Raw genomic sequence first — 27466 nt, 5'->3', positions numbered from 1 at the left:
TAAAATGTTCATTTTATCGCTAAAAGCCCTATTAATGACTGGTTAAAATGTGACTAAATTTATGTAAATGAACTTCAGGATGCATTGTAATTCACCATAAGATTATATCACTAACTTACGACGACTTTTGTTTCTTATTTTAGAAGCTACAGCTAAAGACCAGCTGTTCCGTTACCTTCCCTTGGCATTGTGGGAAAATGAGGTTGTTTTGATTAAAGGAACATTCAAGAACACGAACGTTGTTGCCCCTCTATCGTTCAAAGTGTTTTCCTACATTGTGTTTGTCCTGCTTCTTCTCAACATACCGTTTAAAATCATAAACAGGTTAAAATGTTTTCTCCCTTTATAGGCCTTATTGTCGCTGTAGTTATTTGAAGTTAATTTTGCCTTATGGTTAAAGTTATTATATATGCACTAAATAAATTATAAAAAGTAATGATTTAATTGTACTGTCAACCAGTTTATAGTTTCAGTGCACATGAAAAACTTTATAATAAAATAGGGCAGCACAGCGGTGTGGTGGTTAGCACTGCTGCAAGAAGGTTCTGGGTTTGAATCCATCATTTTCTTCTTGAGCATCTGTGGGTTCTCCAGCTTCCTCCCACAGTCAAGAGACATGCAGCTGGGTGAAGCAGTGATTCTAAATTTCCAGTGAATGGTTGCCTGTCTCTCTGTGTTACCCATGTGACAGACTGTCCAGGGTTTACCTCATTTCTCCCCCATGGCAGCTGGGATAGGCTCCAGCGCCCCCCAGTGACCCTGAATTGGATAAGCAGAAGAAAATGGATAGGTAGATCATAAAATAACAAACAACTGGATTTCACACTTTTTTTTAATTCAACTCCCATCATTCATTTCTCACTGTTATACAGCTATTATTGCAATTACATTGCACTAAACTGAGTTTGTGCAGTAAACCACTTCAGAATCAAAGCCTTGTTTTTCAAAAACTCTTTGAAGCACATACCATCAGCTCACCACTATGAGCATGGGCTCTGTTACTGTAAGTAAAGATGACTTACAAGCTGTTGCCTTAAACACATTAATCATTTTAACCAAGCTTCAGGACTAACAGAAAAAGCAGATGTAATCTTGATTTAAAATTACTGGAAAGTTTCAGTATCACATCAAAGCTAGCTTTATTAGAGCTGGTAAAACACTGGTTTGGTCTAACGGAGAAGAAACATCAGCAGGACTTCACATGTGTGCGTGTTGAGCTCTTGTGCATTCTGGATAAGTGATGTGGAGCTGGGGTCAGATGACAGCTGTGGTGCATGTAGCATGATGATGATGATGATGATGTGTGTGTGTGTGCGTGTGTGTCTGTAGAAGGTGTTAGGGGTTCAGTTGACTACAGCAGATGAGCACATCTTGTTGATCCCACATGCATTGGAGCCCCTGTAGAGGTAGTAGTAACCCTGTGTGAAGGAGAAAAAACAAATTAACACTCACTCCCTCACAGCTGTACATGAACAGAACTCATTTTTTCATTATGCTATGAAACAACAGTCAGCTTTGTAAAGCCTAGTGCACGGATCAGCACTTCTACTGAGTCTGTTATGAAAACGGTGCTTTATGTTGGTGATCCTCAGTTGTGTAGTTGGTTTCAAATGAAAGATTTTTAGAATGATAAGTGTTCTGAAAGGTCGTGCTGTCTCACCTGCTCTCCATAATCCTCCCCCCAGCTGTTTTTGATGGCCCAGAAGGGAATACCTTTACCTGAGAACACAGGGGGGAAACATTGTTGACAAACGAGGCAAAAATATGTGTCTGTGCTTTCCAGAAACTGGGCAAATATTTAAGACTAAAAAAATGGGATAAAAAATAATAATAATTACGTTCTCCGTATCCCACCAACAGCACAGCGTGGTCGATCATCCAGGGGTTGCAGAAAATCTTCAGAGGGTGAGATATACCCTTCCTGTAAAACTGGAGGGAATGAAATGATATTCGAGATAATGTAAGAATAACATGTATCTTAAGGTTATTATCTTTATTATCTTTTATGTCCAGTTTAGATAGAGGTATGGAGGTGATTGGCGCGCATAATAATAACAGCAGCAATATAAACAAGAGTAAGAATAAGAATTGCTCTTATTTGGGCAGGAAATATGTCACTCCTGATATGATACAATACACTGCCCATGATACTATACACATGCAAGAAAATGATCTACATACGACTTTGCTGTTTGATAAGCACCACCACCAAGTACTGACTCTGATAAGTCAAACTGGTGGGGGTTAGGAATGTTTTAATGAATCAGTAACGTATAAACCAACATTACACAAGGAGGCAACGTGACATATTCTATTGATATTTTTATTCCACTCCTAGTTGACACCTCCACTGAGGAGCTGATGTTTGTTTCATTCTGGTAAAACTTTGTAGGCTTGTAGAGTGGGGTCACATTAATGACCTATTAAAATTTAGCTTTCATCTACCAAAGTCTTCAAGTTCAATATAAAGATTTACTGGTAAAAAAACAAACAAACAAACAAAAAATGACCAAAAGCCTTATAACTTACAAAACTATGACTCTTACAAGTGCAGTGTGTATTGTCAACATATAGAAAATACTGTATAAAGACTTGAAATATGATGTCACATTTGACTTCTGACCTTTTCGTCAAGGTCAACAGACTGATCTGATGGTCAAAGTGATATTAATGTTGTATAGCGGGATTTAAAACTCAGTTTCTGACTGCCATTGTTAATAATGACAATGTATTTTTATACTCTTATATAAGACAATAGAACGATAAATGGGGATTCTAACTATCACAGTATAGTTTGCATCTAAATATCACATCACATTTGACCTCTGACCTCACTTTTACATTTCCATCTTAATTTCAAGCTGACCCCAAAACATCTTTAAAGAGAGGATTGTTAGAGACTGAGTTGTTTAGTTAGTCACAAATATACTTCAGTAATATTAAATAATAAGCTCAAGTTATTCGTGTCCAGTTGTTTACAAATCAGTACTTATTATCTATCACATACTCACTGATACCCTTCTCTGATTTTGACTACACTATAAACTTCTTCAAGTACCTCTAAAAAACAAAGAAAACAAAAAGAATTCATCCTCTTAAAAATAAACACTGCGCATGACTGAGCTGCTTTGCTTCTTGTTGTTTTGAGGAGTGATTTCACTTCTTAAAAAAACCTCCTACCTGCATTGCAAAAGCATTCAGAGCAACAGAGACTGGCCCATTCTCAGCCAGCCAAGCAGCGATCTCTGAGAAGGAAAAAATACAAAAATAAATCAAAATGAGTCAATTCAACAACCCAAACAGACACACTACAGTTAGAATAGGATAAAAATCATGGACATGTCCATGCAGTTAAACCACTGTTGTCTGTATGCTCACCCTTCTCCTCTTTGGGCAGCTCCACGGAGCTGTTGATGTAGGCGGCCACCTTCCCGGTGGTGAAGTCACACCTCTGCTTGTGCCCGGTGTAGGAGTAGTCACTTTCAGTCTCCAGACCCCCTTAACCACACGAGGGGCAAAGATTATAAGAAAGCACTTTAAGGAAAAATCTGCTTGTGTTCAGTAAAAACATCTCTCTGTTTTTACTTATTGCTAAACACAGAATAAAATCTTAGTTCTACCCAGCTTCTCAATAGCTTCATAAGCATTTGATGGAAGCCCGCCTCTGCACGCCTGGTCCAGCCCGTCACAGTCAACCAGCTCTGTGAAGAACAAATCAGTACTCAAGCATGTCAAGACTTTATGCTGGATTTGAAAACCCCTGAGTTATTCTATCATCTGTGCTACTTTTCTGTGTCACCTTGTTCGGAAAGTGACAGCAACGTTCCATTTTTCAGGAACCACTGGCCTTCAATGTTGCCTATGACAGAAAATGCCCAGCAAGATCCACACATTCCCTGCAGGAGAAAAGAAACCACACCCTGATCAGCATAAAGTGGGCACGGTGTACAATTTAATCGCTACTAACAAGCTCTTTAGGGTGACCGCCCCATAATGAACTCTGTTTGTTGGCACCTGGTTCTTAACAGGACTGACAGCTCCATGATCCCTCCAATCCCAGCTGTCAGGCGAGGGGCCTTTGGCGGGAGTAGCTGGTTTCATTGGTTGATGGAGAGTCCATTGACTCAGCAGTGGGTTTAAGTATGTAGAGTGAAACTCCTCCTCTGGAGAAAAGCAGAAGGATATTTCACTTTGTTTTCTTAAGCTGAAGCAACACGTGGAAAGCAGAAGAGACGTTCTCTCATCAGAAACTGTGGACGTGCATTCACAGTTACGTACCGGTGAGGTCGCTGAACTTGGTGACTCCATACTCAGCTGAACCTTGATCCAAAGCCTGGAGCTTCTCAGCAGTCTTCAGGTTCTTGTGGAAGATGCGCAAACGGCGGTCCACTTCTGCAAGGTCAAGGGTCAAAAGTACATTCATAAAAGATTCTGCTTAAAAGCCTTTCATTTTTTTCCATTTTCAGTTGAATTTAATTTTGTTTCTAAAGTGTGAACAAGAGAAGAAACATATCAGATGTTTAACCTGAGACATTTAACTATTTCACTTTGAATTTGATGGCACCAATATGTGTCAAAAAAGTTGGGACAGAGTAAAAAAATAAAGACTGGAAAAGTAATTGATACTAAAAGAAAATAGTTGGCGATACATTTTGCAAGTTGCAAGTAATTGGGTTAACTGGGAACAGGTGAGTAACATGACTGGGTATAAAAAGAGCATCTTAGAGAGGCGGAGGTTCACCAATCAGCAAAAAACTACATCTACAAATTGTGGAAAAATTTCAGAATGTTCCCTGACAAAAAAACGTGAAGACTGTGAATATCTGATGATCTATGGGACAGGATATCAAACGATTTAAAGAATCTGGAGAAATCTCTGAGCACAAAGGACAAGACCAAAAATAGCATTGGATGCCTGTGATTTTTAGTCCTGAGGCAGCACTGCACTAAAAACAGATATGATGATTCTATCATAGAAATCACTGCGCGGGCTCAGGCTCACTTCCTGCAATCACTGTCTGTGAGCACAGTCCACTGTGCCAGCTGCAAATGCAGGCTAAAGCACTATCATGAAAAAAGAATGTGAACATTATGAAAACATGTTCAAAAACCTGCAGCTCTGACGATACGGGAGTGCATTAGCACCTATGGAACTGGCAACTTTCACGTCTGCAAAGGTGCTGAAAGTTAAATACAGAGCAACACATGCTCCCTCCCAGATGATGTCTATCTCAGGGAAGGCCTTCCATATTTCACCAAGATACTAAACCACATACTCCATGTATTTCTTTGTGGTAGAAGAGTTGAACTGCTGAACTGTCCTGCCTGCAGTCCAGACCTTTTCAGTTTGAACATTTGCATTCAGGTGAGACTCCAAACAGGCTTTGATTACTTAAAGTGTTCAGTGTGTTCAGACAGGAATGCGACACAATGTCCATACGTGGTATGAATGAGATTCAGTCACTCACCCTCCTGACTGCTGTAGACTTTATTGTACTTATTCATAAACTCTTTAAACCGGCCCAGCAGCTCCACCGACTCCTAATGCAAACACACACACACAGAATCAACGACAGAAAGCCTCGATCTCAAATCTAAATCGATTAGAACAGTTTAAACAAACAAGCAGACAGGCAGATAAAACCACAGGCCTGTAGCTGTAGAGCCTGACATTAACTTTACCTCCAGAGGCTGGCTGGTGGATGGATCCTCTACCTTGTTGCTCTCTTCTACTTCAAATTCAACTGATAAGAGAAATGAAACACAGGAAGACATGGGAAGTGTGAGAGTATTTAACACTTAAATCAGTCAGTCAAACTGTCATGCAGGTTGCTGCAATTCACAGTTTTCACGGACGATTTTCAAGCTGATAAATATAACAGAAAGAAACAACAAAAATACAAAAAACAACATAAAGTCAACATATTTGCAACATCAAATGCAAATATGTCAATTTCTCCTTTGTTCAACCTTCCACCTCATTTATCTCTTTGTAAAACAAGCATGTAAAAAAAAATCTCATGGCCTGACTGGCTGATGTGGCTTGCTAGGAAAGTTCACTGACAATCAGCAGAAATAAATGCATTTTAAAAGGAGTTTTCTCTATATGTGGTCAGAAATATCATGATTAAGTTATTATCATAGAATAGAAATGCTGAACTCTTTTATTGTGTTTTTTGGGGGTAAAAAAGGTCTAAAAAATACTTGTTGATGTGTTTTTGGATGATAAGATAATCAGTGTATTTTTTCACAGCACTGTAAGAGAAGACCAAGTGAGCCGCAACTATGGTGTTCAGCTATAAATGTCTACCATATGACTTCCATAATGGGTGGATGTGAATCTTAAATGTTGGATGATGAGTCTGTTTGGCTGCTGACTGACCTTTGGGCTGGCACTTCTGTTTGAGCAAGGTTGACGCCCCCTGCCAAGGGATGTCCCACACCTCGAAGACGCAGACTTCTGTCTGAGACATAAAAACAAAAATAAATTAGAGGAAAAGCGATAACAGTTGTTATGTGTAGGTTTGGGTCTCTTGTAAAAAGCCCCATTTATAGATTTACTTATAACTTGGATATTTTTAGTTGGGAAGAAAACAGGAACAAAGAAAAAAAAAGAGTCAATACTGTAAATGAATGCAAGCGTGAATGAGGCATAAGTGAGATCACTCCAAGTCAAGGTTGAGTCACAAGATCAAAACCAGCAAAACTGCTTTGACGCAATAAAAAAATCAATACACAGCTGGACACACACACACACACAAACACAGAGCTTTTTTTTCTCTTAAATATAAACTCATATCACACATTCTCTCTGCTTCTTAATTTTTTTTATCACAAGAGCTATCTCTCTCTCTCTCTCTTTCTCGCTCTCGCTCACACACACACACACACACACACACACACACACACACACACACACACCCTACCTTGAGTTGATTTAACTCGGGATAGAAGTCACATGTCCTGAGCATGGTGGACTTCTTACATTGAGTGTTACTCAGCTCCACTGTTAAAGTGTAACGGATCCCTTTAACCAGCTGGAATACAGATAAACACACAAACATTCGGACATCTTTAATTCAAAGACACAAAATCTTGGTATAAATAAAGATTTTTATTTAGACGTGGTATAAAATATAATGCGTGTTATTGTTTTATGGATGCTCGTTATGCTCCAAACAAGCCACACTGCGGAGACATTGTTAATTTAAAGTCAAGGACATAACTTCCGGCTGCAGTAAACCGCGCATAAAATCTTATCTTGAACGCTTGATAATAAAAATAGGTAAAATAAAATAATAAATACTGTTCTCTAAGTTGAAAACTCTTGAAAATTGTAAATAAATAGGAATACATTTTTGTTTGTTTTTTGTTTAAGCATAATCCCTTGCTGACCAGCGCAGCAAAGACGTTTACGCTATTATTTCGAAGGTACGTCGCCCCTTTTTCCGGCCTGTGTTTAGCTAAAATGACGACCCTGCAGCAGCGCCGTTGTTTACAAAAAAACCGAGCATACGCAACGCTTATTACAATGACATAAATCAATAAACAACAAATACTTTAACCGTTCTTTGCAAGTACACTAGAGGACCAAAATATGTTGAATAAATATTATAAAATCAGAAGGAAAGCCATCAATAATAATTATACCTGTTTGTTGGCAGAGATGACCCGGCTGACTCTGCGGAGATGCATCGCATTGGAGACCCGGTTGTATTGCTCCTCTGCAAAGGCCAGAGCCTTCTTAAGACCCGGGTCGGACTCGTGGACCCGGATAGAAGAGCCGGGGGGCCCGAAGAGAGGCCGGTCGAGGTCCTCACCGAGTCCGAAAATCGAGCCCAGCAAAACGGCCAGGGACAGCCACTGGATTAGCGGGCAACAGCGCAATATGACCACCATGTTGGCCCCGTGTGTTGTCACCGACTGAAAGGACCGATGTCCAGTCTGCGCTCACTTAAATAACAGCCGTGTTTGTTTTCTTCACACAAAAATCGATTTTCAGTTAAGCAGCGATTATACAAGAGGTTATTACCAAAAAAATCTGAGAGGCTGTAGGCGGAGACTGAGCTTTTATCGGGGGCGTGTTCATGATAATTCCCATATTTATTATTCAGGCAGGGCTGTCGCTGATAGGTCTGTAGGGCAGCATGTGTCTTTCTGGCTTTCTGAAGCTGTTGTTTGGACATTTGGCTGATATTCGCTCACTTCAGTCCAGTCGTTGTGCCTGATCATTTTCAGATTATATTGTTTTTCGTTTGTTTGTTAAGGCACCTGGCACTGACCTATGAATCATTCGAGCATTCAAGAGATGAAACAGGGTGGTGCCTGCACTTCACAGACAACTTAGCAAAGAACCAAACAGCTATTAGTGGAGGTTCTGTCACCGTTTGTTGTTGCATTTCAGCCAGTGGTGTTTCAAGCTCTTTAGAGTTGTACAAACTCTGGTTTTGCCTTACATACTGTATTTACACATATGTTTGCACATGTTTCAATAAATCGCTACACTTCCCCCCCCTAAACTGCTGACTATAAACACAGTAAAAAAAAGAAAAGAGGGGCGACTAAAGACGTTCAGCTCATCATTGGAATAAATAAATAGATTCATTAAAATAAAATGGTAACAAACATACTAACTACGTTTCCTGCAAATTAAAATTTATCAGATTTCGCCACTAGAGGTAGACAAAATACTATAACATTTTACCAGCGTTTCCTTTAGGGGACGTCTTTAGTGCTCCTTTATGTTTTTTCTGCTGCTCTTTTATTTTGAAAGTATCGCACCTGACACTCCGATAAAGATGAACACGCAGTTATAGATTACATGCAATCATGAAAGTAATTGAAGGGTTGGGTACAAAGACTCCCAGATTATACACTAATGTAGAATTTAGAAACGAGTATTATTTATATAAATTTACTTTTGTAGAGATGGCGCTTTTATTCTAGGGGATTCTAACAACGGACCGGAAGTGGTGTCGTGCCGACTGAAGCCATTATCTGTGCTAGCGCTATTTAACCACAAAGCTAACATTTTAAAGTCGCGTACTTAAGCGGTCTGAAAAGGCTGTACTATAATCTAACTAGCTCCTTAAAGCTACCCAGTTTCCAGTTTACCCACCGCATGACAGAGGTGCAGTCGTGAAAGTAATGACTAATTTATATTTAGGGGTCAGGTTGTATTTTTAGCATTAGCCTCTGAAGGTCTGACTGGCAGACATGGAGACTCGGGGAATTGAAGACATGTTTGACTTTCGTCGGTAAGTCAGCTAACTGCTAAGTAGTGTAAACTGCTCGGTTAACCTTCACTTAGCGCTAATTAGCGCGTTGAAGAAATACACAGAGGTTATAGCGTCGACGACGTTTATTATCGAGCAGCTAACCAGTATAGTAGAAGATGTATTAAATAATCTGGAAAACATGCAGCTAGATAGCCGATACTGGCAACGTTATAGTAAACAAGTCATGGATAGCGTTTGACATGAAACCTTGTCCAGTGCTAATTTTAATAAGCACGCCGATCAGTTGCAGCATGAAATGCGTGCACTAGCTAATCTTAGATGTCTGTTGGTTTCATGTATTCACTGCTTGCCTTGTGACAACCAAGAGTGAAGTTTTTTAAAAGACTTAAATTTTTTTGATCTAGACACAAGTCAGAGATTATATTTGAGCGCGTGTAAAGTGGAGAAAAAAACTGACCGCAAAAGTAGCTGTCGTTGTGTACTTAAATACTAAAGTGTTTTTGACTTGAATAGAGGGCGGACATGAGGCCTGTAGACAGTGGTAATGACGACTAGAGCGTTTATAATGAGGTTTCGAAATGTTCTCTAGCGCTTGACTGCAGAGGGAATCGAGTAGTGACACGTGTAATATTGGTAAAAACGCTGAAACAAAAGCAGCTCTAACTCTGCGATTGGTTTTACTAACGTGTGTACAGTACTGTGCCTCGAGCCACCCTTCATATCGTCAGACTTGATTGTATTTTTTTTAAAGTGGTCTTGAGCATCGGTTCTCCAGGATTTCTGAAGGTCTTTCAACGTTATTCTTTAGACACTTGCTGCCTTTTCACTCATTTTCAGTCCAGTCCTTGTAATGGACCACTTAACACTGATCTATGATTCCTTCAGGCATGAAAACAGTGTTGTGTCTACACATAGCAGACAGCTTGGCAAATAACCAATGTTAAATTACTTTGTTATCAGCAGTCTGTCACAAAAACATAAAGATAAAAGTTTGACAGACGTAATATAATACTTTTGTCACAACAAGGTGATTCCCAAAGTGCTATTTGCTGAAAATTTGGCATTTTGCAGTAACATATTGCAGCACACTATATGGCAGTGCTTTAAAAATTATCAACAGCAGATGAGCCAGTAAAAGTCATGTCACAGGACCTGAAAGATGCATCTGGCCCTGCAGTTGATCCAAACAACAAAAAGCACCTAATGCAAGGGATGATGTTGTGTCTTTACATAACAGAAAACTTGGTAACAAAAACAAGTAATTTTACATTGTATCTTTAGGCACTTTTTTACTTGCAGTCTATAAAAGAAAAAACCTATAAAATGTTCCCATTTCTTTAGTTGAATCTGTGAAAAATGTCAAAAATAACAGTTTGGCAGATGTCGAATAATATGTTTTCTAGAAAAAGGTGATTCTCCTCAAATTTTCATGCCGAGATCTGCTGGCATGAAAATATGAGGAAACTGGACAAGAGGAGGACAGATGAAGTGGCTGGCTTAAAAAAAATATCTACAGCAAGTGTCTGAAAGTCATGTCCTTAAGAAACAGGAAACAGTCCTTAAGAAACAGGAAAAAAATCTGCCATAGACCTGACAGGACCTGAGAGATACATCTGCCCCTTTAGTTAATCCAGCTACTGTTCACTGAAGACTCATTGGAAATGGTCTCAGTCTAAGGGTCGCTGTCAAGAAGCCCTTCTTAAGGAAGGGAAAAGAGGAGAAAAGGATGAAGTATGATCAGTGGAGGTCAGTGGGCTGATGGAGTGATGAATCCATGTTTTTGCTTCAACTTCTCTTCAGTATGAACAGGAAAGAATTACGACAGTGAGTGTCTGCAGCCACATGCAAAACACAGTAAAAACATACCTGAATAGAAAAGCACAAATTGGAACACCATCAAGCATGAATTTGCCTCCACAGACCCCGGACCTCAACACTATTCTAGAAGTGATGGATCATCTTGACAGAGAGAAGAGCTTTGAATGTCTTCCTAGAAGATTGGAGAACAATAGGAAAGCTTGGAATTGTACAAACTCTGTTTTTGATTTACGTACTGGATTTCAGTGTGTGTTTGAACATGTTGCAATAAATACCTGCACCTATAACTAGGGATGGGTATCGAGAACCGTTTCCCACTGTTTCAATTCCTTGGAATTGTTTGCCATTTTTGCAAATGATTCCCTTATCGATTCCAGTCACCACGTTGCGGAGCGTCATTTACCTGGCAGGAAACACGGCGCCTAAGCGGCTCAAACGCTCAAAAGTTTGGTTATACTTTACGAGAACGGATGACAACAGGGCAACTTGCAATACTTGCAAAGTATATATTTCATTTAAGGAAACACTACGAATATACAAAAGCATTTGCTCACAAAACACGCGATAACCTTAAATGAATGTCGTGTTTTTAATTCCGCTCCGGACTCGTGAATCTCAACCCAGCAGCAGCGGTAATGTTTGCACGTCCTCTCCCGTTAATGCGGCAGGTAAATAATCAACTAACAGTTCATATTATGTTAGCAGAGTCTAGCTGGCTCAGATGCTGGCAGTTCTCGCTGCAGTCTATCGGTAGCGTCTCCTTTCAGGCCAGGATAGACGAATGTCACCGAGCAGTGACTAAGTTTGTGGTAAAAGGCTTGCACCCATTTGCCACAGCAGATGCCCCCGATTTTCGGTAAGTGAATGTGTTTAATTGTAGGCAGGGACATTACTGGATATTCTTGTGTAATTGCTACAGAAGGTTATGTGCTCGGTGCTGGGCATGCATGTGAGACAGAAAAATCCCTGCTTATGTTATACTTTGTTATTGCTACAGAAGAATATTTATTTTATTATTTTACATTTACATTTTTTTTCCTGGGGACCCTGTGACACCCCATTGAAGAGCCATAGGCTGTGGATCTCTTAAGATCTCACTGTTGGGTTTGTAAGGCCATGTTGCTCCTAAATTTCTATCTTGTTCAAAGAGAAGATATAAAACAAAGTTCTAAGCTAATCAACCTTAGTGTTCTCCTTTTTTAAAAAGAATCGATAAAGAATCGAATCGTTAAACAGAATTGAAAATGGAATTGGAATCGTGAAAATCTTATCAATACCCATCCCTACCTATAACCATTTCGTATCAAAACATAAACAGATTATGGATGGCTCTTTTTCACAGTATTGTATCATTGGATATCATTGCATAGTTGAATAACAATAGAGTGAAATGGTTAAACTCTGATGTGAGTTCATGCTATGGCTCAGTGCACATTTATCCAGTAATAAAAGGAAGAAGATCAGTAGGTTGTGAAAGATGCTGTCATTCAAACCACAGAACGGTATTTTTGAGGCTGATGGTGAGGTCTATATTTTGAAATTGGGAAATAAAAAAAGGGCTAAAAATGTGTTGGTTCATTTGAAATATAATCCGCACAGGATAAAGCAATCTTGCTACAGATCCCTTGGAAGTCACTTAAATTCTCTCAACTATAAATTTACATTTAGATTTGTTTTTCTTTTGTGTTTTCTATTCCAAATGTCATTTTTTTGATTCTGCTCTGTTTTTCTGCAGGTTTCCCAAAGATGCTGTCGTTCTTCTGCTGTTGCTGATTTACTTTCCAGTCGGCATTTCTTTAATGTTCATACGTATTTTTATTGGTGTTCATGTGTTCCTGGTCAGCTGTGCACTTCCAGAGAGTTTTATAAGAAGGCAAGTGTTGAAAAAGTGTTCCAATACCACATTTTACTGTCAGCGGTAACCAAATCTGTAGCTGAGTCGTCTTGTGTGTCACTTCTAATCATGTTTGTGTGTGTGTGACAATAATGACTGAGGTGAAATTGTAGTATAAGGGATAACAATAGCAGTTAATGCTAACACACATGGCATCTGTGCCATTAAAATAACTGTAATTGCTTGTCAGAGTTTATTCACTTTAACCACAATAAATACTACTGAGGCCAGTGGAAGGTAATTGTACTTTGCACACTGTAATTTTAGTTTGAAGAAAGGTGGTGACTGCATGATTAAAGAACCAAAGCATGTACATGCCCTGGAGGTTATAAGAGCAGTTAAGAAAAAAGATATTTGTACGTATTGCACATTGTGGTAAATTATACATGCAGTGTTACACTATTGAGGACTATCCTGTTGCCAATTGTGTTTAAATGCTGACATCATGGTTTTTTTTCTTTGCTTCTAGATTTGTTGTGAGGGTTATGTGCTCGGTGCTGGGGATGCATGTGAGACAGAAAAATCCCCGCTCCAGAGACAAAAACACCAAGCTGTACATATGCAATCATGTGACAGAGTTCGACCACAACATTATCAACCTCCTGACCCCCTGCAACACAGTGAGTGCTTGGCTTGAACGTTTTTCCTGACTCAGCCGTGTCATGCAGCATGTTTTACACATTCAGGGATTCAGTGTCAGTGTGCTGATTGCATCAGTGCCCTCCTATTAACAAGTCTATGGTGACATCATTGCATTACAAGGCTTGGAAATAAATACAATTTGACACTACATACAGTCCTGTGAAGAAGAAAGTTTTCAGTTGTCTGTGCATTCCATTATAACTTTTGTAGGAACTAAGCTGGTAATTAGCAGTTAGGTAACTCTAATCATATGCACTTGATGCGCTGTGTGAGCACCTCTATTAAAAGCAGAGGTGTTTGGCAGTTTGCTGGTCTGGAGCATTCAGATATGTCTTTCCAGGAGTGCTACGTCCCAGCAAATTCACCCCATGCTCAGTCTCTCTGACCACTGCATGGTCAATGAGTCGACCGTGAACTCCTCTGTATACCAAAGTATTCTAGAGTCAAATGTGAGGCCGTCTGTCTGACAGCTGAAGCTTGGTCCAAATTTGGTTATGCAACAGGACAATGATCCCTGGCACAGAAACAAATCTCTAACAGATATACTGAAAAATTCAGTTCTCAAGGTGTTGCAATGCACCTCAATCACAGTGAAATGCTGTGACAGGACCTTGAGAGGGCTGTGCGTGGAGGCAAGATTGTGCTGGTGCATTAACACATGTTATAATATACCTGATCTATTCTCAAGGTCTGTCAGTTGAAAGAAGATCCTGTGTACTTTAATGTATTTTAGATATGTAAATATGTGGTGAATTTGACCCGTCTCTTTCTGCCTATCAGCCCCAGTTAGATGGCTCCACAGGCTTTGTGTGCTGGGCCAGAGGCTTCATGGAAATCCATGCAGGCTCCGGAGCCATAGGGGAGTCTCTGCAGAGTTACTGCTCTGCTGAAGGCACCACACCTTTGCTCCTGTTTCCTGAAGAGGACACCACAAATGGCCGTGCCGGTCTTCTCAAATTCAGGTGACGTTTGTACACATGTTACTGTACAGTAATAAACAAGAACTATCCAATAACACAGCAAGTGTTTGCAATTCATCAGCACCCTGGGACAGTTTTGGCCTCTTACCCATACCCAGTGATTTAATGCAGCCAGCGACAAATTATCATCCCTCTTTCATGGCACATTGAGATAGAGATGAATTACTTTGGCGGTTGAGTCTCCCCCACTAATTTCCCTCTAGAGTTGAAGGGAAATTAGTGCGAGGAAGTGAAAACAGCTGCTAAATTGATTCATTTCTATAGTTAATTCGAGTAAGACTGAAACAAGTGTACTGTATCCTCAGTGGAGACGCACATGAAAACCAGAGAAGCTGGGAGTTGCACTTTATAATGAGGTTGTGATTATTGCCATGCTTTTCTTTACAGTCTCTGATACTCTTCTTTCACTGGAACCTAACGCAGACTCTCTTAGGCTGCACCTCCTTTGTGCCATGTCAGAATCACCTGTTCACTATGTTGCTGATGCTAACTACCAAAGGCATTGGCCTTTAAATGCTTAGCTGACTAATTGCACATATCCCGAATGTCTTTAACAATAAAATCAATTTTTATTGGCTCACAGCACAAAGCCCAACCAGCTACTATATTAAATATCTATATTTGTTTTTTCTCTCAGCTCCTGGCCTTTCTCACTGACTGAATCCATCCAACCTGTGGCCTTACGGGTGACCAGACCATTGATCTCTTTGGTAAAGTCATTTGAACTCACATTTAGAATGAAAGTGACATTAAAAAGAGCTGATGAAATGATGTGACTGCACACCAAAGTAATCTAACAACACAATTACCTCCTGTCTGTACACAGAGCACACCGGAGTCCAGCTGGCTGACGGAGCTCTTATGGACATTTTTTGTTCCATGGACAGTGTATCATGTAAGGTACTAAATAATTTGTGTCATTATTTCTATCTTTTTCTGCAGCCACATTTTTCACAATGTAGGTCTTATTTCCTTTACCCTAACCTGGTTTTGTGGAGATTGTTATGTAAAATAGTCCAAAAAAACCTGTGAATTTTTGGCACAAACTACCCTCCTCAGGCTCATGCTCCTGCCAGGACTTCTGATTAATGAATGTGCATTTCAAAATCGTATTGCTTTCATGAGCAAGTTTTTTTTGGTTGTTTTTTTTTGGTCTGAGTTTTTGAAAAGACCTTCTATTGATTTTTGATATTTCTGTTGCTCTAATTGTTCAGATTGTCTTCTTAGCATTGCTTTTTTGTGTTTCGTTTCCATCCCAGTTGGCTCCCAACAGTATCCAGACAAGATGGCGAGTCGACACAGGAGTTTGCCAACAAAGTCCAGGAGGTAAGAACAGCATGCGCCACTTGGATGCACATGAGTTATATTTGTAATTGTAAAAACAAATATGTGTGTGTGTGTGTGTGTGATATGTGTAAGAGTTATGAAGCCTTGCACCTGTACACAGATCTCTTTGTTGTTGTTTTGCAAAACCTCATACATAGCAGATGTGAGTTCCCACTTTCTGCTTGTGTGTTTTTGTTTAGCTGCTAGCTGCTGAGCTTGGCTTGGTCGCCACCAAAATCACTAAAGCTGATAAAGCAGAGCACATCAAAAGGACAAAACGCATTGTTCCACAAACAACCACAAGTAAGTCGGTCACATGATTCAACATCAATTCTGACCATGTGGAAGATTCAACTGATTGGAGTTTTTTGGGTTTTTTTAAATGTAGGTGTAACACCTGGTTCTATTGGGCTTGGATTCATGAGTTTGGGCACAGATGACCGCAGGATTGCTAAGATGGCCCAGCAGGTGAAGGACGTGTTGCCCCATGTTCCACTGAATGTCATCACAAAGGATTTAGGTACACTTACATTTGGCTACCACATCTATTTTCTTGGAATACACTTTTATGTTCATTCTGCACCTGAGCTCTTCTGTCACACTTTCACTTTGTAAGAAGTCCTTTAAAAAGAATGATAGATTCATTTGCCATGCACTAACAGGTGTTCTTTTTATTGTGTATAGCAAAAACCAATTGTGTTGACACCACCATTACAAATCTGCTGGAGAACAAGGAGGAAACATCAATGGAAGCAACGGGGATCTCGACTTTTGGCCCTTCCAAGATCAGCTCCTATTCTTCTGGTCCTGCTCCCACCTTAAAGGTTTGATAAGGCCTATTTCCTAGAATTTAACCAGACAATTGGAAGTTATAGAGCACATCTGATTAATTTGCGGGTCAATATCATTGACTGATATAAGCTATTTGGGGATCTGTTGGTATCTGCATTTGTAATAGTCATAAACAACATTTTTAAAAAGTAAAGAACAGGAGAAACAGCCTTCAGTGATGTTATGAGTGTGGAAATTGCAAAGTTCGCCCATCAGAGGGCGCTCTGCAACTTCCCTGTTGACACACCACAAACGCAACAACCAGCTTGTAAAGTCAGGAAGATTGTAAACGGGTAACTAAAGAACTACATCTAACAAATGTTAATCTGTTTGTGTTTGATGCATCTGAAAGAAAAACATGATAAGAGGACAACCTGTCAAATTTTAAATCATTCAATTATTGGTACCAGGCAAAAAAGTCATGTAATAAGTTGGGTAAAAAATTATTATTTATGAAGTGATACCGAAAAGGTCCATAAAAGGCACAAGCTGTCCAGAGGTGTACGAGAAGATGATCTTGATCTTTTGATCTCATAAGCTCCATATCAGTGTCTTTTTATCACACTTTTTACCTTACATTTTAGCTGCATTGCATGATAATAATCACTAAGATATTATTTATAGTAAAGGAGCCCAATATGCAGTCGGTCCATCACATGCTGTCAAAATCAGTGAGACGTGAAGCGGCCATCTCCTTATTTTTTTAAGACTGCACATCCCAGATCCTCAAATACATCCGTACAATATAATGAGCCCTAGTGTCTTCTGTTAGTTTTGGCTTATCTGTGTATATGAGTGGTAATAAGAAGTTTTTTGGAGTTGTGTTTTTTTTTTGTTTTTGTTTTTTTTTTTAAATTCCATTTCGTTTTTATTCATAGCCTGCTGCCAAAACGTTTGGGAAATCACCAACCGACAGACATTTGTCTCTCCAAGAAAGAAAAGAAGCGCTGTATAACTTTGCACGAAGGTGAGATTTTCTAGTAACTATTATCTTTACTGCTTTAAGCAAGTGTTTCTGGACTTTGTAATAATACCCCATGACAGTTCAGTTCATCTTAATAAGAGACCTGAGAGAACAGCCAAAGCTGTTTAGTTGTTCGTTGTTCAGGGCTGAGAAGTTATGCAACATTCATTTGATTTGAGATTTTCTTGCTTTGGGTTGAGTGTGTTGTTCATTTCTGATTCTTCACAGTATTCGAGCAACACCAAGCACAGATCGTATGCAAAACAGAAAGTGTCTTTACAAATTTAAATCCCACAACTTTGTTTTGGCAAACAACATCCACATCTCTAAACTCAATTTTGGGGAACAAATTGTCAACAAACGGTACCTGGCAAAACCTACGGCGGAAAGACACTGATGAACACGGTGAAGCATTAGCATAATTTTATTTATAGTCTAATAAAAGCCAGAGGGATGACTCCAAATGAATGCTAACTTTGTTGTGAGTCTGCTGGATTTTCTCATGAGTGCAGCTGTGTCCAAACACATCTGCTATACAAACTTTGTGTTGTGGTAATAGGCTAGTATTTTAAAGGTTGTTGTGCTGCCCCCACGTGGCTGAAAATACATCAGTGCATTTTTTTTAAATAAAGGTAATAAAGCTGGAAATCGTAAGAGAAGAAATCCTATGTGAGCATTGGTGTCAATTGTAGCACTAAAAGTTTTGGTAACTATGTAAGCAATGACTGAGTATGTCAGTGCCATTACCTTTTTTTTTATAGATGTGAAGAGGTTGCTGTCCTTTTTTTACTTGTGAGACTGAGGTTTTAGCCTGCTCTGAGCTCGGACATGCGTGTCCAGTGATTTTATTTATTTATTTATTGCTTGAGCCGATTTAATGTAAGTTTGCTTGGCAAACATGATCTCTCGATGGTGGTGCATGAGATGAGTTCTCTTGTTTGTCGTATTACCAGAGTATTTGAATTTATTTAAATATAGATATTTGATGTGCCTGATGAACATGCAAAATATCAAGATAATAAAATACTGTCGTGGTGCTGAATCAATTTTTTTTTTCTCCCTTCACGCCACTATTACCTAAAAGTCAAAATAATTTGGCATTAGCGTGGTCTTAGACCCTAATAAGAGCACAACTGTACAATCACAGTCAGTCTGGACGTGTCAGAGTTGCATCTGTAGTTCTGTAGTTGTGTTTATTAAACTTTTATGATGCTAAATAAAAGCTGTATTTAATCTTTTTCTTTTCCTTTTCCCTTCTTCCAGACGCTACATTGAAAAACATGGATTGGAGCAGGAAGACGGTCACTGAACAGTTTGGGTCAAGCAATTATGGAAAGAAGCATATTCACGTTGCATAGCTGTCTGATTTGAATGGTGATTTTATATTTCCCCAAACAGTTCTGTTGACGAAAAGGATTTTGTTCTTACGTATTCGGGACATATATAAGTTCATGGAATGGTGATTATGCATGTGTTCAGTTTTTCATTCTGGCTGATACATAATTTTGATAACAGTTTGTATTACAATCCACTGACTGTGAATCATCTATTTATTTTTATAATGTCCAGAGTTGTTGATGGAAATAAACCTCTGCTTGACCTTGCTTTAATGAAATGATTTCACATCCATGTGTTGTCAAGAGTTTGGTATGTGATTAAGAGGCCCCAGGTTTTGGCAAGTAAAGTGAAATTTGACTTCCAGCTGCATGACATTGTATTTTAATAGTTTTATGTTTTTTCTATTCTCCAAATATATGTCAACCAAATCCTGCCATAAGAGGGAGCCAGAACATAGCGAACCTCGGCAGTCCTATAGACACAGCAGGAATCTAGAAACTAGTGGATGGTGTATTTTTAATTAATGTGAACATTTCACACATTTAACTGATGAACACACACAGTTACAACTCCATCAGAAATTTAAAAGTCAGATGAGTTGTAACAGGTTGAAAACAAACATCCATAAACTGAGACTAAACTGTGTGACATGAAGACCAGCTGGAACAGTCACTGTGGGATTTGATAACTGAAAAGGCAGCAAAACCACTGACCTATGAATCATTTATACATAACAAGGCACCTAACTCAAGGAATGAACCAGTGTTTTGTCTACACAGGTGGCAAAAAAAACCAATACTTAGATCTTTAGGCACTTTGTTACTAGCAGCCTTTTACAAAGTAACATTTGTTTCAGTTTCTTTAGTTGAAGCTACTGAAAAACAAATAACACCGTTTGGAAGACAGCGTGGTATTTTTAAAATCATTTGCATAAACTTATCTCCATAAACTGGAGAAGTGGGGAACAAAAGAAGGGGCAGGCCTAAAAACATATCAACAGCGCAGATGAACAGTATCTGAAAGCTACACATTCAAGAAACATCTCAGTGGAAGGGTGTCTGTCAAGAACCTTTCTTAAAGCAAGGAAAACAGGGAGAAAATACTGAGGTACGCCAAATTACGCAAGAACCTGACTGAAACTTATACATATCGTATGGACCGTGTGGTTGTCTATTATTATTAGGTGATAATTACGGATAGAAATTCTCCCTTTCCTAGCAGCACTTAAAGGCAACTTTTTTCGCTACACCGGATATGACGTTTTCTTTCTCAACGGAGCACAACTGCGATTAAGCTAACTAGTTAGCAATGTCGGACATTGAGGAAACAGTTGAATCTGTACAAGTTAACGAAGACAAAGAGTTTGATGTAGAGGTCGAGGAGCACATCGAGGATGAATTTGCTGTTGACCCGACTCGATACCTATTTTACAGGTAGTGTCTAGTTATCACTTTCTCTTTGGGTGGCTAACTTAGCTTTGGTCGCTCCTCTACCGGTACTTAGTAACTACTCTGTAGCTCGTTTTGTTATAACGCGGTAATGTTTGATAACTTATAGTTTAATACGAGTTTTGTTAGCAGCTGTCAAAAGTGCACTATAATTATCGTCTTTGTGATGGAAAGCCGGAGGAGTTGCGCTAACAGCCCTCTTTCTAGTAGAAGGTTCAGCTCTGTACGTTTATTCTAGCCAATACCTTCAGAAAGAATAGTACCCAGGTTAATTTGGCGTCCTAACGTCACAGCTTGTCTTAATGATTTCAGTATAAAGTTAAACAGTTATCGCATTTGCAGTTTTTTTCCTTGCACAGAGGCTTTTTTTTTGCCGCCCCCTCCAAAGTGTCAGATGACAATCAGCAGCATTGTAATGACTTTGCTGTTTGGGTTTTCTTTTACCCAAGAATAGGAGACCTCCTTGTTTATATGGCGGTCAGAAATGGCTGATAAATGCATTGGTTGATCACAAAAACGGTGCACACATTCCCCCAAAAGTAGTTAACTCAGTCAGAGACATTATATCAAGAGATATAATACTCACAGAAGCCTGAATTGAATTTATGGGAGAATTTAGTGACAGCAGACGTGGTAGTAGCAAGTTTAATGGTTCTTAAAGCCTTATTTGTGGACCAAAAACTGGTGACTGGGCTGGTGATTATCTACAATATATTTGTTTCTAGATGGATCTTGGCCCTGTGTAACTAAATACATTAGCTACTATCAGGCTGTACTGACAGTTAATCCACCTCCGTGTTTTTGTGTTTCAGAGACAGAAAGGAGTGGGCTGACCTGGAGCCTGTTCCACAGGATGATGGACCAAATCCTGTAGTGAAGATCGCCTACTCGGAAAAGTGTAAGTGAACCATGGAAGGCTCATAGGGAATTGCAAGACAGCAAGGAAGTGGGTAGAGGGAAAGGTCACTGCAAGATATTTATATATTTAAGATTTTTTATGATTATGAAAATGACATTTGACAATGACAGCAAATATCATTTGCTGTTTGGGACATTTTTGACTGCCAGTACCCTCATCCTAATTTGTAAAAATACCAAAGTAGGTTTTTTTTTTGTTTGGTTGTTTGTTTGTTTGGTTGGGGGGTTTTTTTGGTGTTTTTTTTTTTTTTTGGAATAATGGTGTTCTATGCCTCCAGTAGATTTCCAAACACTTGGAGAATCATTGCCGTACTGGTGACACCTGGCTTCCTTGCTGTACTTTCCTTCCTTTAGGCACATTATGTTGTTTTTTCCGTTAATATGCCACTTGTCTGTTAAAATCCAAACTATTTCAGATGAAATATGATTGCAGAAGGATTTCATATCTAATGTTCACGTCTTTCTTCCAACAGTCTCAGATGTCTTCGACTATTTCCGTGCCCTCCTAAAGAATGATGAAAAAACTGAGCGGGCTTTTGCTCTGACTGCAGATGCCATTGACCTAAATGCTGCAAATTACACTGTCTGGTGAGCATTTTGCCTGCTGGAAAAGCAGTGCTGATCTTTTGATGTTGTAGCATTTACGCATAATGGGAAAAAGAGCAAAGGAGATGACATTCATAGTTAAGTAGTACTGTTTATAGGTACAGTGCCTCAGTCCAGTCACAATTTTAAAACAGCATCAGAGTATAAAATGTGTTTGTTTTGTTTAGAAATGAGTGTCTTCTGTGAAAATGTAATCTAACCTATGCTGTGGTACTGTCCAGGCACTACAGGCGAGTACTCCTGCAAGCCCTGTCGAAGGATCTAAAGGAGGAGATGAAGTACATTACTAACATTATTGAAGAGCAACCCAAAAACTATCAAGTCTGGTAAGTGCAGTATGTGAATTTATCCAGAGCACATACAAAGGAGCGTGGGAGTGGAACATTCCTAAAACGACTCAAGTTTAATGAAAAAGTTGGAAGATAAGGACAGCTTTCCAAACTCCTCCGTTTGCTCCAGGCATCACAGACGTATGGTGGTCGAGTGGTTGAATGACCCCTCAGAGGAACTCCAGTTCATCGCAGACATTCTCAGCCAAGATGCAAAGAACTACCACGCTTGGCAGCACAGACAGTGGGTCATCCAGGTAGGTGTTGCTCTCGGCAGAGTTTGGCTCCAAAGCTGAGGAATGAGATCCAGTTCTCCTCCCACAGCGACGCTCTCTGCCAGACTGACTCCTTCACTGATTAATTTGGTTGGCTGTTTGTGTGTAGTTCGAGTCCCTCTGTGGTCAGTATTTGTATCATGCAATGCACGACACAAACGCTGCACTATGTAACCGCATAAACGTGTTGGATGCCAGCTTAGTTTTCTTTGTACCCCAGGAGTACAAACTGTGGGACAATGAGCTGGAGTTTGTGGAGAATCTGTTGGAGGAAGATGTGAGGAACAACTCTGCATGGAACCAGAGGCATTTTGTGATTTCTCACACTACAGGCTTTTCAGATCCAGCTGTAGTGGAGAGAGAGATTCAGTAGGTGCTTTTTTTCTTGCATTTTTCTAGTGTTGTTTAATTAATTGTAATGTTTAATTGGTGAGGAAATATTAGGTTTATTATATTAAAAATCATCCAGTGCCTCACAGCTGACCTCATTAGGTTCAGTAATGTTAATATATTTAGTGGAGGCTTGAAATTTTTTACCTTCATACGTGAATTCTGAAGTAAGAACTGAGGCGCTAAAAATGTTTAATCGGTGTGACAAGTCCAAACTATTATTTATAACATGTAAACCGCAGTGTGGTTTCTCCAGTTCATGACCGCAACCTACACTGATGTGTGTTAAAATATGATTGGTTTAGAATTTGTATTTTGACACAAAAATAAGCAGAGCTAGAAGATCTAAAACATGGATAAAAATTAGCAAAACAGTTTGAAACTCAGTCTGTACTAGAGATAATCAATAATCAGCTCCAGTGTAAGAGCTCTGCTGTTCTAACATCAAGGTAAATACAGCCCTGAGCAACTAAACTGTAAACATAATGGAACAAAGATGGAACAACTCGGTTTGACAGCGTGCTTAATATTCTAGCTAAAATCTACAGTCGTGTAAAAAAAGCGCTAACGCGTCTCTGTTTGCTCCTCTGAAAAGTTCATCCCTTGATGTAATATCTTATAGAACCAACTTTAGCAAAAATAACTTGAAGCAGTTGTTTTATGTTTGAATTTATCAGTCTCTCACATTGTTGTGAATTAATTTTGGCCCACTCTTCTTTACTGTGACTGGAGCATTGCACCGCCTTAATTCTTTTCTTTTTCAGCCATTCAGTTGTAGATTGGCTTCTGTGCTTGGGATCACTGTCCTGTTGTTTGACACAATATCAGCCAAACTTTGGCAAACGGCCTCATATTTGACTCTATAATACTTTGATATACAGAGGAGTTCATAGGCCACTCAATAAGTGCAAGGTGCCTGGGTCCTGTGGCTATAAAACAAGTCCAAATCCCCAGCCCTCCACCACTTTTCTTCACAGTTAGCATGAGGTGTTTGTTTTGGTTTTACTCTCAGGAACTTTAACATGTTTTTTGCACTTGGGTGTTTTTGGAATTTCTTTGAGCATTGCAAGGTCTGACCTTGCTGGGATATCCACCGCTCCAGACCAGGAAACTGCCAAAACCTCTGCTGTTGTAAGAATGACTGGGATGTTTTAGTGTGCCATCTCAAGAAATATACAATATATAGTATGCTATAAGAACGTCAAAAACTCAAGATTTAGTCATTAAAATCACTTCTGACAACTTAAAACAGAAGCAAATATCAGAAAATCCAAATACTTAAGTCCACTTTTTGGAAGTCTCTCTCGCTCTCTCTCTCCTGCTCTCTCTCTCTCTCTCTTTCTCTCTCTGTGTGCAATATGAATACATACATGTTTCTGTACCCTCAGCATTGTTCCTGCTTCAGTTGTGCAGTTGCATTCATTTTTCTGCTGTTCTTCCCTTTGTGTCAGATATTGCCTCACCCAGATCAGGAAGGCTCCCCATAATGAAAGTGCATGGAATTATTTGAAAGGGTAAGATGCAAATCACAGTGTAAATGATCCTATGTGTGTTTACCTGTAAGGCCCAAACATGCTGACATTTTCTCACTAGAATATTTCACTGTGCCATCCTCAGACATTCAATATATAGCATGCTACAGGGAGCTTGAGAAACAGTTATTAAAAATGGAAAAGCTCACTGCCAGTATCCTCTCTTATTTCCTTCTTTTTTTTCCCCCCCAAGGATGCTGCAAGACCGAGGTCTGTCATCTCAGCCAGGTCTGCTGGAGAGGGTGCTGGAGCTAAAGGAGACACATTGTTCACCTTACCTGCTAGCATTTCTGTTTGATTGCTATGAGGATGCCTTAGAGAACATCGCCCAAAAAGAAAAGGTAGAAGAGGAGGAGCAAAAGGAAACTTTAAGAAAGGCTCTAGAAGTAAGTCCTTAGGCATACTTAGAAATAAAAGTTTGCACCCAATGTTGTTCTTGTCAAACTCGAGATCTGAAACAATGTTGTTGTGCTTTGTTGTTTTCCTTTGAAGATTTGTCAACTACTGGCACAGGAGAAGGACACCATCCGTAAAGAGTACTGGGAGTTTTTGGGACGTTCTTTAAGGAACAAATATGGAAACGGTACTCTCTCTGATGAGCCCATGGCAGAAAATCCTGAGCCATCCATCTCAGCATCACAGTCGCAGGAGGCTAGCTAGGTCTCCTGGGGACTCGCACCATTTCCACTCCCTGCCCTGCTTCATCGCTGCCCTGCTGTCCGCAGAATCAACTCCTGGAGCTTGATATTACTGTAAATGGCTATAATTTGTATTGCTGAACAAGGTTTGAGAAATAACCACAGACATAAGGTCACCTAGAGTCTGAAATACACGTGACAGCTACATCAGAAAGTCTTTAAAAAATGAGGGAGTTAAGTTTTGTCTCACACCTGGAGGTGAGTCTTTTAGCCAGGTTTAGATTTAGATTCATTAACTGGCTGTTCTTCTTCTTTGTCTCAACTTGAATATGTGTTTGTATGTTGTCATGGATTCAGCTGCACCCCTGTGAGTGTGACATTTACGTTGTTTTACAGCTTTTTGTTATTTTTAATTCATGGAACTGACGCGTTAGTGAGCAGACTTCAAAGTAAGACTTTATTTGGACTTCTGGTTACAAAACCCATTTTTCACATAAATATAAAGGAAAATATTTGGTTTGAACGGGGAATTCATCTGCTTGTGTTTCAAGGAAAGATGAGAAATATAAGTTTGGAATAACAGCAGTGACATGTTGTGTTGTCTTTTTTTGTTTTTGTTTATTTGTGGGAATGAAGCAAGTTGAGATTAAAAGCAGTCATGTGCTGCTGCTTATTTTCAAATCTATGCTGCTCCCTTTAAATGAGACACTTTTTAGTTTGATTTTTTTTCTGTTTGGTCCTCTGAACTTTGCAGCCTGTGTATTGACACTCGCAGCCTCATGTCCTGACCTCCCTTGGAGCGAGGAAATGGATTTACTCCACTAGATGCAGCTGTTTCTACTTCTGCTGACACTACAACACAATCTGTCCCCTTACAGTCTCTGACCGAGCAGCCAGTGTTCCAGCTGTGTGTAATTACAGCTTCAGTGCATCGTTGACATTAGAGCAGCGCTGCTTGCATAGTGTGGCGAACCCTGTGATCAACACGGTCACGTCATCCGCGCTTGGCAAACGAGTGCAGTCGGTGCCCATTCAAAGAGAGTGTAACCCAGGTTACTGTTATTGCTACAATTTATAGGTGATTGCTAAGCATGTGGCATTCAGGCAATCAGGATCATTAACGTGTGCGTGTGGATGAGATTGTGCCTTGAAAATGTGGCCGTGCAGAACTGTCAGATTTTAAAAAATCAAAAGAACTACAGTGCTTTGCAAAAGTTTGAGCCACCAATCTTTTCTTTGTGTTCCTCCCAGGGACCCAGACTTATTGTTTGAAGTAGTTTCAACTATTTTCAGAGAATATTACGGTATTTTATTTTCCACTGACCTGTGAAACATTCAAGCACAAAAAAGCACCTAATGCAAGGGGATGATGTCTATACAGAACAGACAAGTTGGCAAAAAAACATTTAGATTGTATCTTTAGTCACTTTTTACTCGCAGCTGCATTTCTGCCAGTCGTGTTGGGGATCTCATCCAAGTTGATGGATTTATAAACATAGTAAAAGTACCATCTGTAAAGCATGTGACTGGCAGCAGCTTCATTCTTCAGCATGACAATGATTCCAAACACACTGACAATGCAGTAAAAAGATACCTGGATAGAAAAGCACACATTGGAACAGTCAGTCATGGATTTGCCTCCTCAGCGTCCGGACCTCAACATTACTGAAGCAGTGTGGGATCATCTTTACAGCACAGAACAAAAAAGCAGCCAACATCCAAAGAAGAGCTCTGAATGTCCTTCAGGAAGTCTGGAGAACTATTCCTGAAGACTACTCAAGGTAAATACAGGAGAGCTTAGCTAGGAGTTCATGTTAGGTTGAAGAATAAAGGTGGTCAAACTAAATATTGACTTTCACACTTATTGGAACTGTATAAACTCTGTTTTTGCCTTAGATACTGTATTTCACAGGTTTCAATAAACTGTTAGCACCTTCTCCCCATTTTCATAGCAAAACAAAGAAATGAGGATGGCTCAAGACTTTTGGACAGTACCGTATATATGTTTAATCTGTAAGTAATTTGTAACAGGAAATTAAGGGCAATGACTACATCATATTAAAAAATAAACAAAAGGCAATATCTCTATATTAAATAAAGAGAGTGGTTTTAGATGAAATGTTCAAACAGATACAGTTGTTTGGCCGGCCCTTTTTTTACACCCTTCAAAAGCGTCTCTGAGGGTTAAGACCTGATTTTAGGGTTAAAGCTTTTGATAAAACGTTGGGGATGCATGCCCTCACAGCAATAGCCAAGCAAACAGACCTCTGTGTGTATGTTTGCTCCTTCCTCTACACA

The 27466-nt window shown here is 39.5% G+C and overlaps 3 protein-coding genes across 5 annotated transcripts; 2 read left to right on the top strand and 1 right to left on the bottom strand.

The window, feature by feature from the left end:
- Window positions 1-814: 814 nt before the first annotated feature.
- On the bottom strand, window positions 815-8070 carry ctsf (cathepsin F). The gene is made up of 14 exons (XM_087847821.1): window positions 7651-8070; window positions 6927-7037; window positions 6383-6464; window positions 5683-5744; window positions 5469-5541; window positions 4279-4392; window positions 4015-4163; window positions 3800-3896; window positions 3621-3701; window positions 3379-3498; window positions 3181-3245; window positions 1839-1929; window positions 1661-1719; window positions 815-1418 (listed from the first exon to the last, which is right to left on the bottom strand). The coding sequence occupies exons 1-14, from the start codon at window positions 7897-7899 to the stop codon at window positions 1344-1346; spliced, it is 1428 nt and encodes a 475-aa protein (XP_087703947.1). The 5' UTR covers window positions 7900-8070; the 3' UTR covers window positions 815-1343.
- Window positions 8071-8963: 893 nt separating this feature from the next.
- aup1 (AUP1 lipid droplet regulating VLDL assembly factor) lies at window positions 8964-19298 on the top strand. Of its 3 annotated transcripts, none has more exons than XM_006781848.2 (12): window positions 8964-9257; window positions 12793-12930; window positions 13421-13571; window positions 14374-14555; window positions 15211-15283; window positions 15400-15473; window positions 15833-15899; window positions 16100-16202; window positions 16288-16419; window positions 16584-16723; window positions 17609-17697; window positions 18958-19298. In XM_006781848.2, the coding sequence occupies exons 1-12, from the start codon at window positions 9217-9219 to the stop codon at window positions 19001-19003; spliced, it is 1236 nt and encodes a 411-aa protein (XP_006781911.1). In that variant the 5' UTR covers window positions 8964-9216; the 3' UTR covers window positions 19004-19298. The 3 variants fall into 3 exon arrangements, with proteins under 3 accessions (XP_006781911.1, XP_087703941.1, XP_087703932.1); XM_087847815.1 differs by having other exon boundaries at window positions 9227-9253; XM_087847806.1 differs by lacking the exon at window positions 8964-9257 and adding an exon at window positions 11366-11913.
- Window positions 19299-20296: 998 nt separating this feature from the next.
- On the top strand, window positions 20297-25832 carry fnta (farnesyltransferase, CAAX box, subunit alpha). Its single transcript, XM_006781850.3, has 9 exons — window positions 20297-20465; window positions 21293-21378; window positions 21872-21986; window positions 22226-22330; window positions 22464-22590; window positions 22829-22977; window positions 24450-24512; window positions 24724-24916; window positions 25023-25832. Exons 1-9 carry the CDS (start codon window positions 20341-20343, stop codon window positions 25188-25190), a joined length of 1131 nt encoding a protein of 376 aa, XP_006781913.1. The 5' UTR covers window positions 20297-20340; the 3' UTR covers window positions 25191-25832.
- The last annotated feature ends 1634 nt before the right edge of the window (window positions 25833-27466 follow it).

This window comes from Neolamprologus brichardi, chromosome 2, assembly GCF_056152115.1.
Source record: "Neolamprologus brichardi isolate AB-2024 chromosome 2, ASM5615211v1, whole genome shotgun sequence".
NCBI lineage: Eukaryota > Metazoa > Chordata > Actinopteri > Cichliformes > Cichlidae > Neolamprologus > Neolamprologus brichardi.
This window is presented reverse-complemented; position numbering and strand designations above follow the sequence as displayed.

Excerpts from the sequence above, each read along its gene's own strand:
- fnta (XM_006781850.3), top strand. The coding sequence starts at position 20,341 with ATGTCGGACATTGAGGAAACAGTTGAATCTGTACAAGTTAACGAAGAC. Across the intron at positions 21,379-21,871 it reads GATCGCCTACTCGGAAAAGT|TCTCAGATGTCTTCGACTAT; the intron begins GTAAGTGAACCA and ends TTCTTCCAACAG. Across the intron at positions 22,978-24,449 it reads GTAGTGGAGAGAGAGATTCA|ATATTGCCTCACCCAGATCA; the intron begins GTAGGTGCTTTT and ends CCTTTGTGTCAG.
- aup1 (XM_087847806.1), top strand. The coding sequence starts at position 11,693 with ATGTTTGCACGTCCTCTCCCGTTAATGCGGCAGGTAAATAATCAACTA. Across the intron at positions 15,284-15,399 it reads CCAGACCATTGATCTCTTTG|AGCACACCGGAGTCCAGCTG; the intron begins GTAAAGTCATTT and ends GTCTGTACACAG. Across the intron at positions 16,203-16,287 it reads TGTTCCACAAACAACCACAA|GTGTAACACCTGGTTCTATT; the intron begins GTAAGTCGGTCA and ends TTTTAAATGTAG.
- ctsf (XM_087847821.1), bottom strand. The coding sequence starts at position 7,899 with ATGGTGGTCATATTGCGCTGTTGCCCGCTAATCCAGTGGCTGTCCCTG. Across the intron at positions 3,499-3,620 it reads TGAAGCTATTGAGAAGCTGG|GGGGTCTGGAGACTGAAAGT; the intron begins GTAGAACTAAGA and ends CGTGTGGTTAAG. Across the intron at positions 3,246-3,378 it reads GCTGCCCAAAGAGGAGAAGG|AGATCGCTGCTTGGCTGGCT; the intron begins GTGAGCATACAG and ends TTTCCTTCTCAG.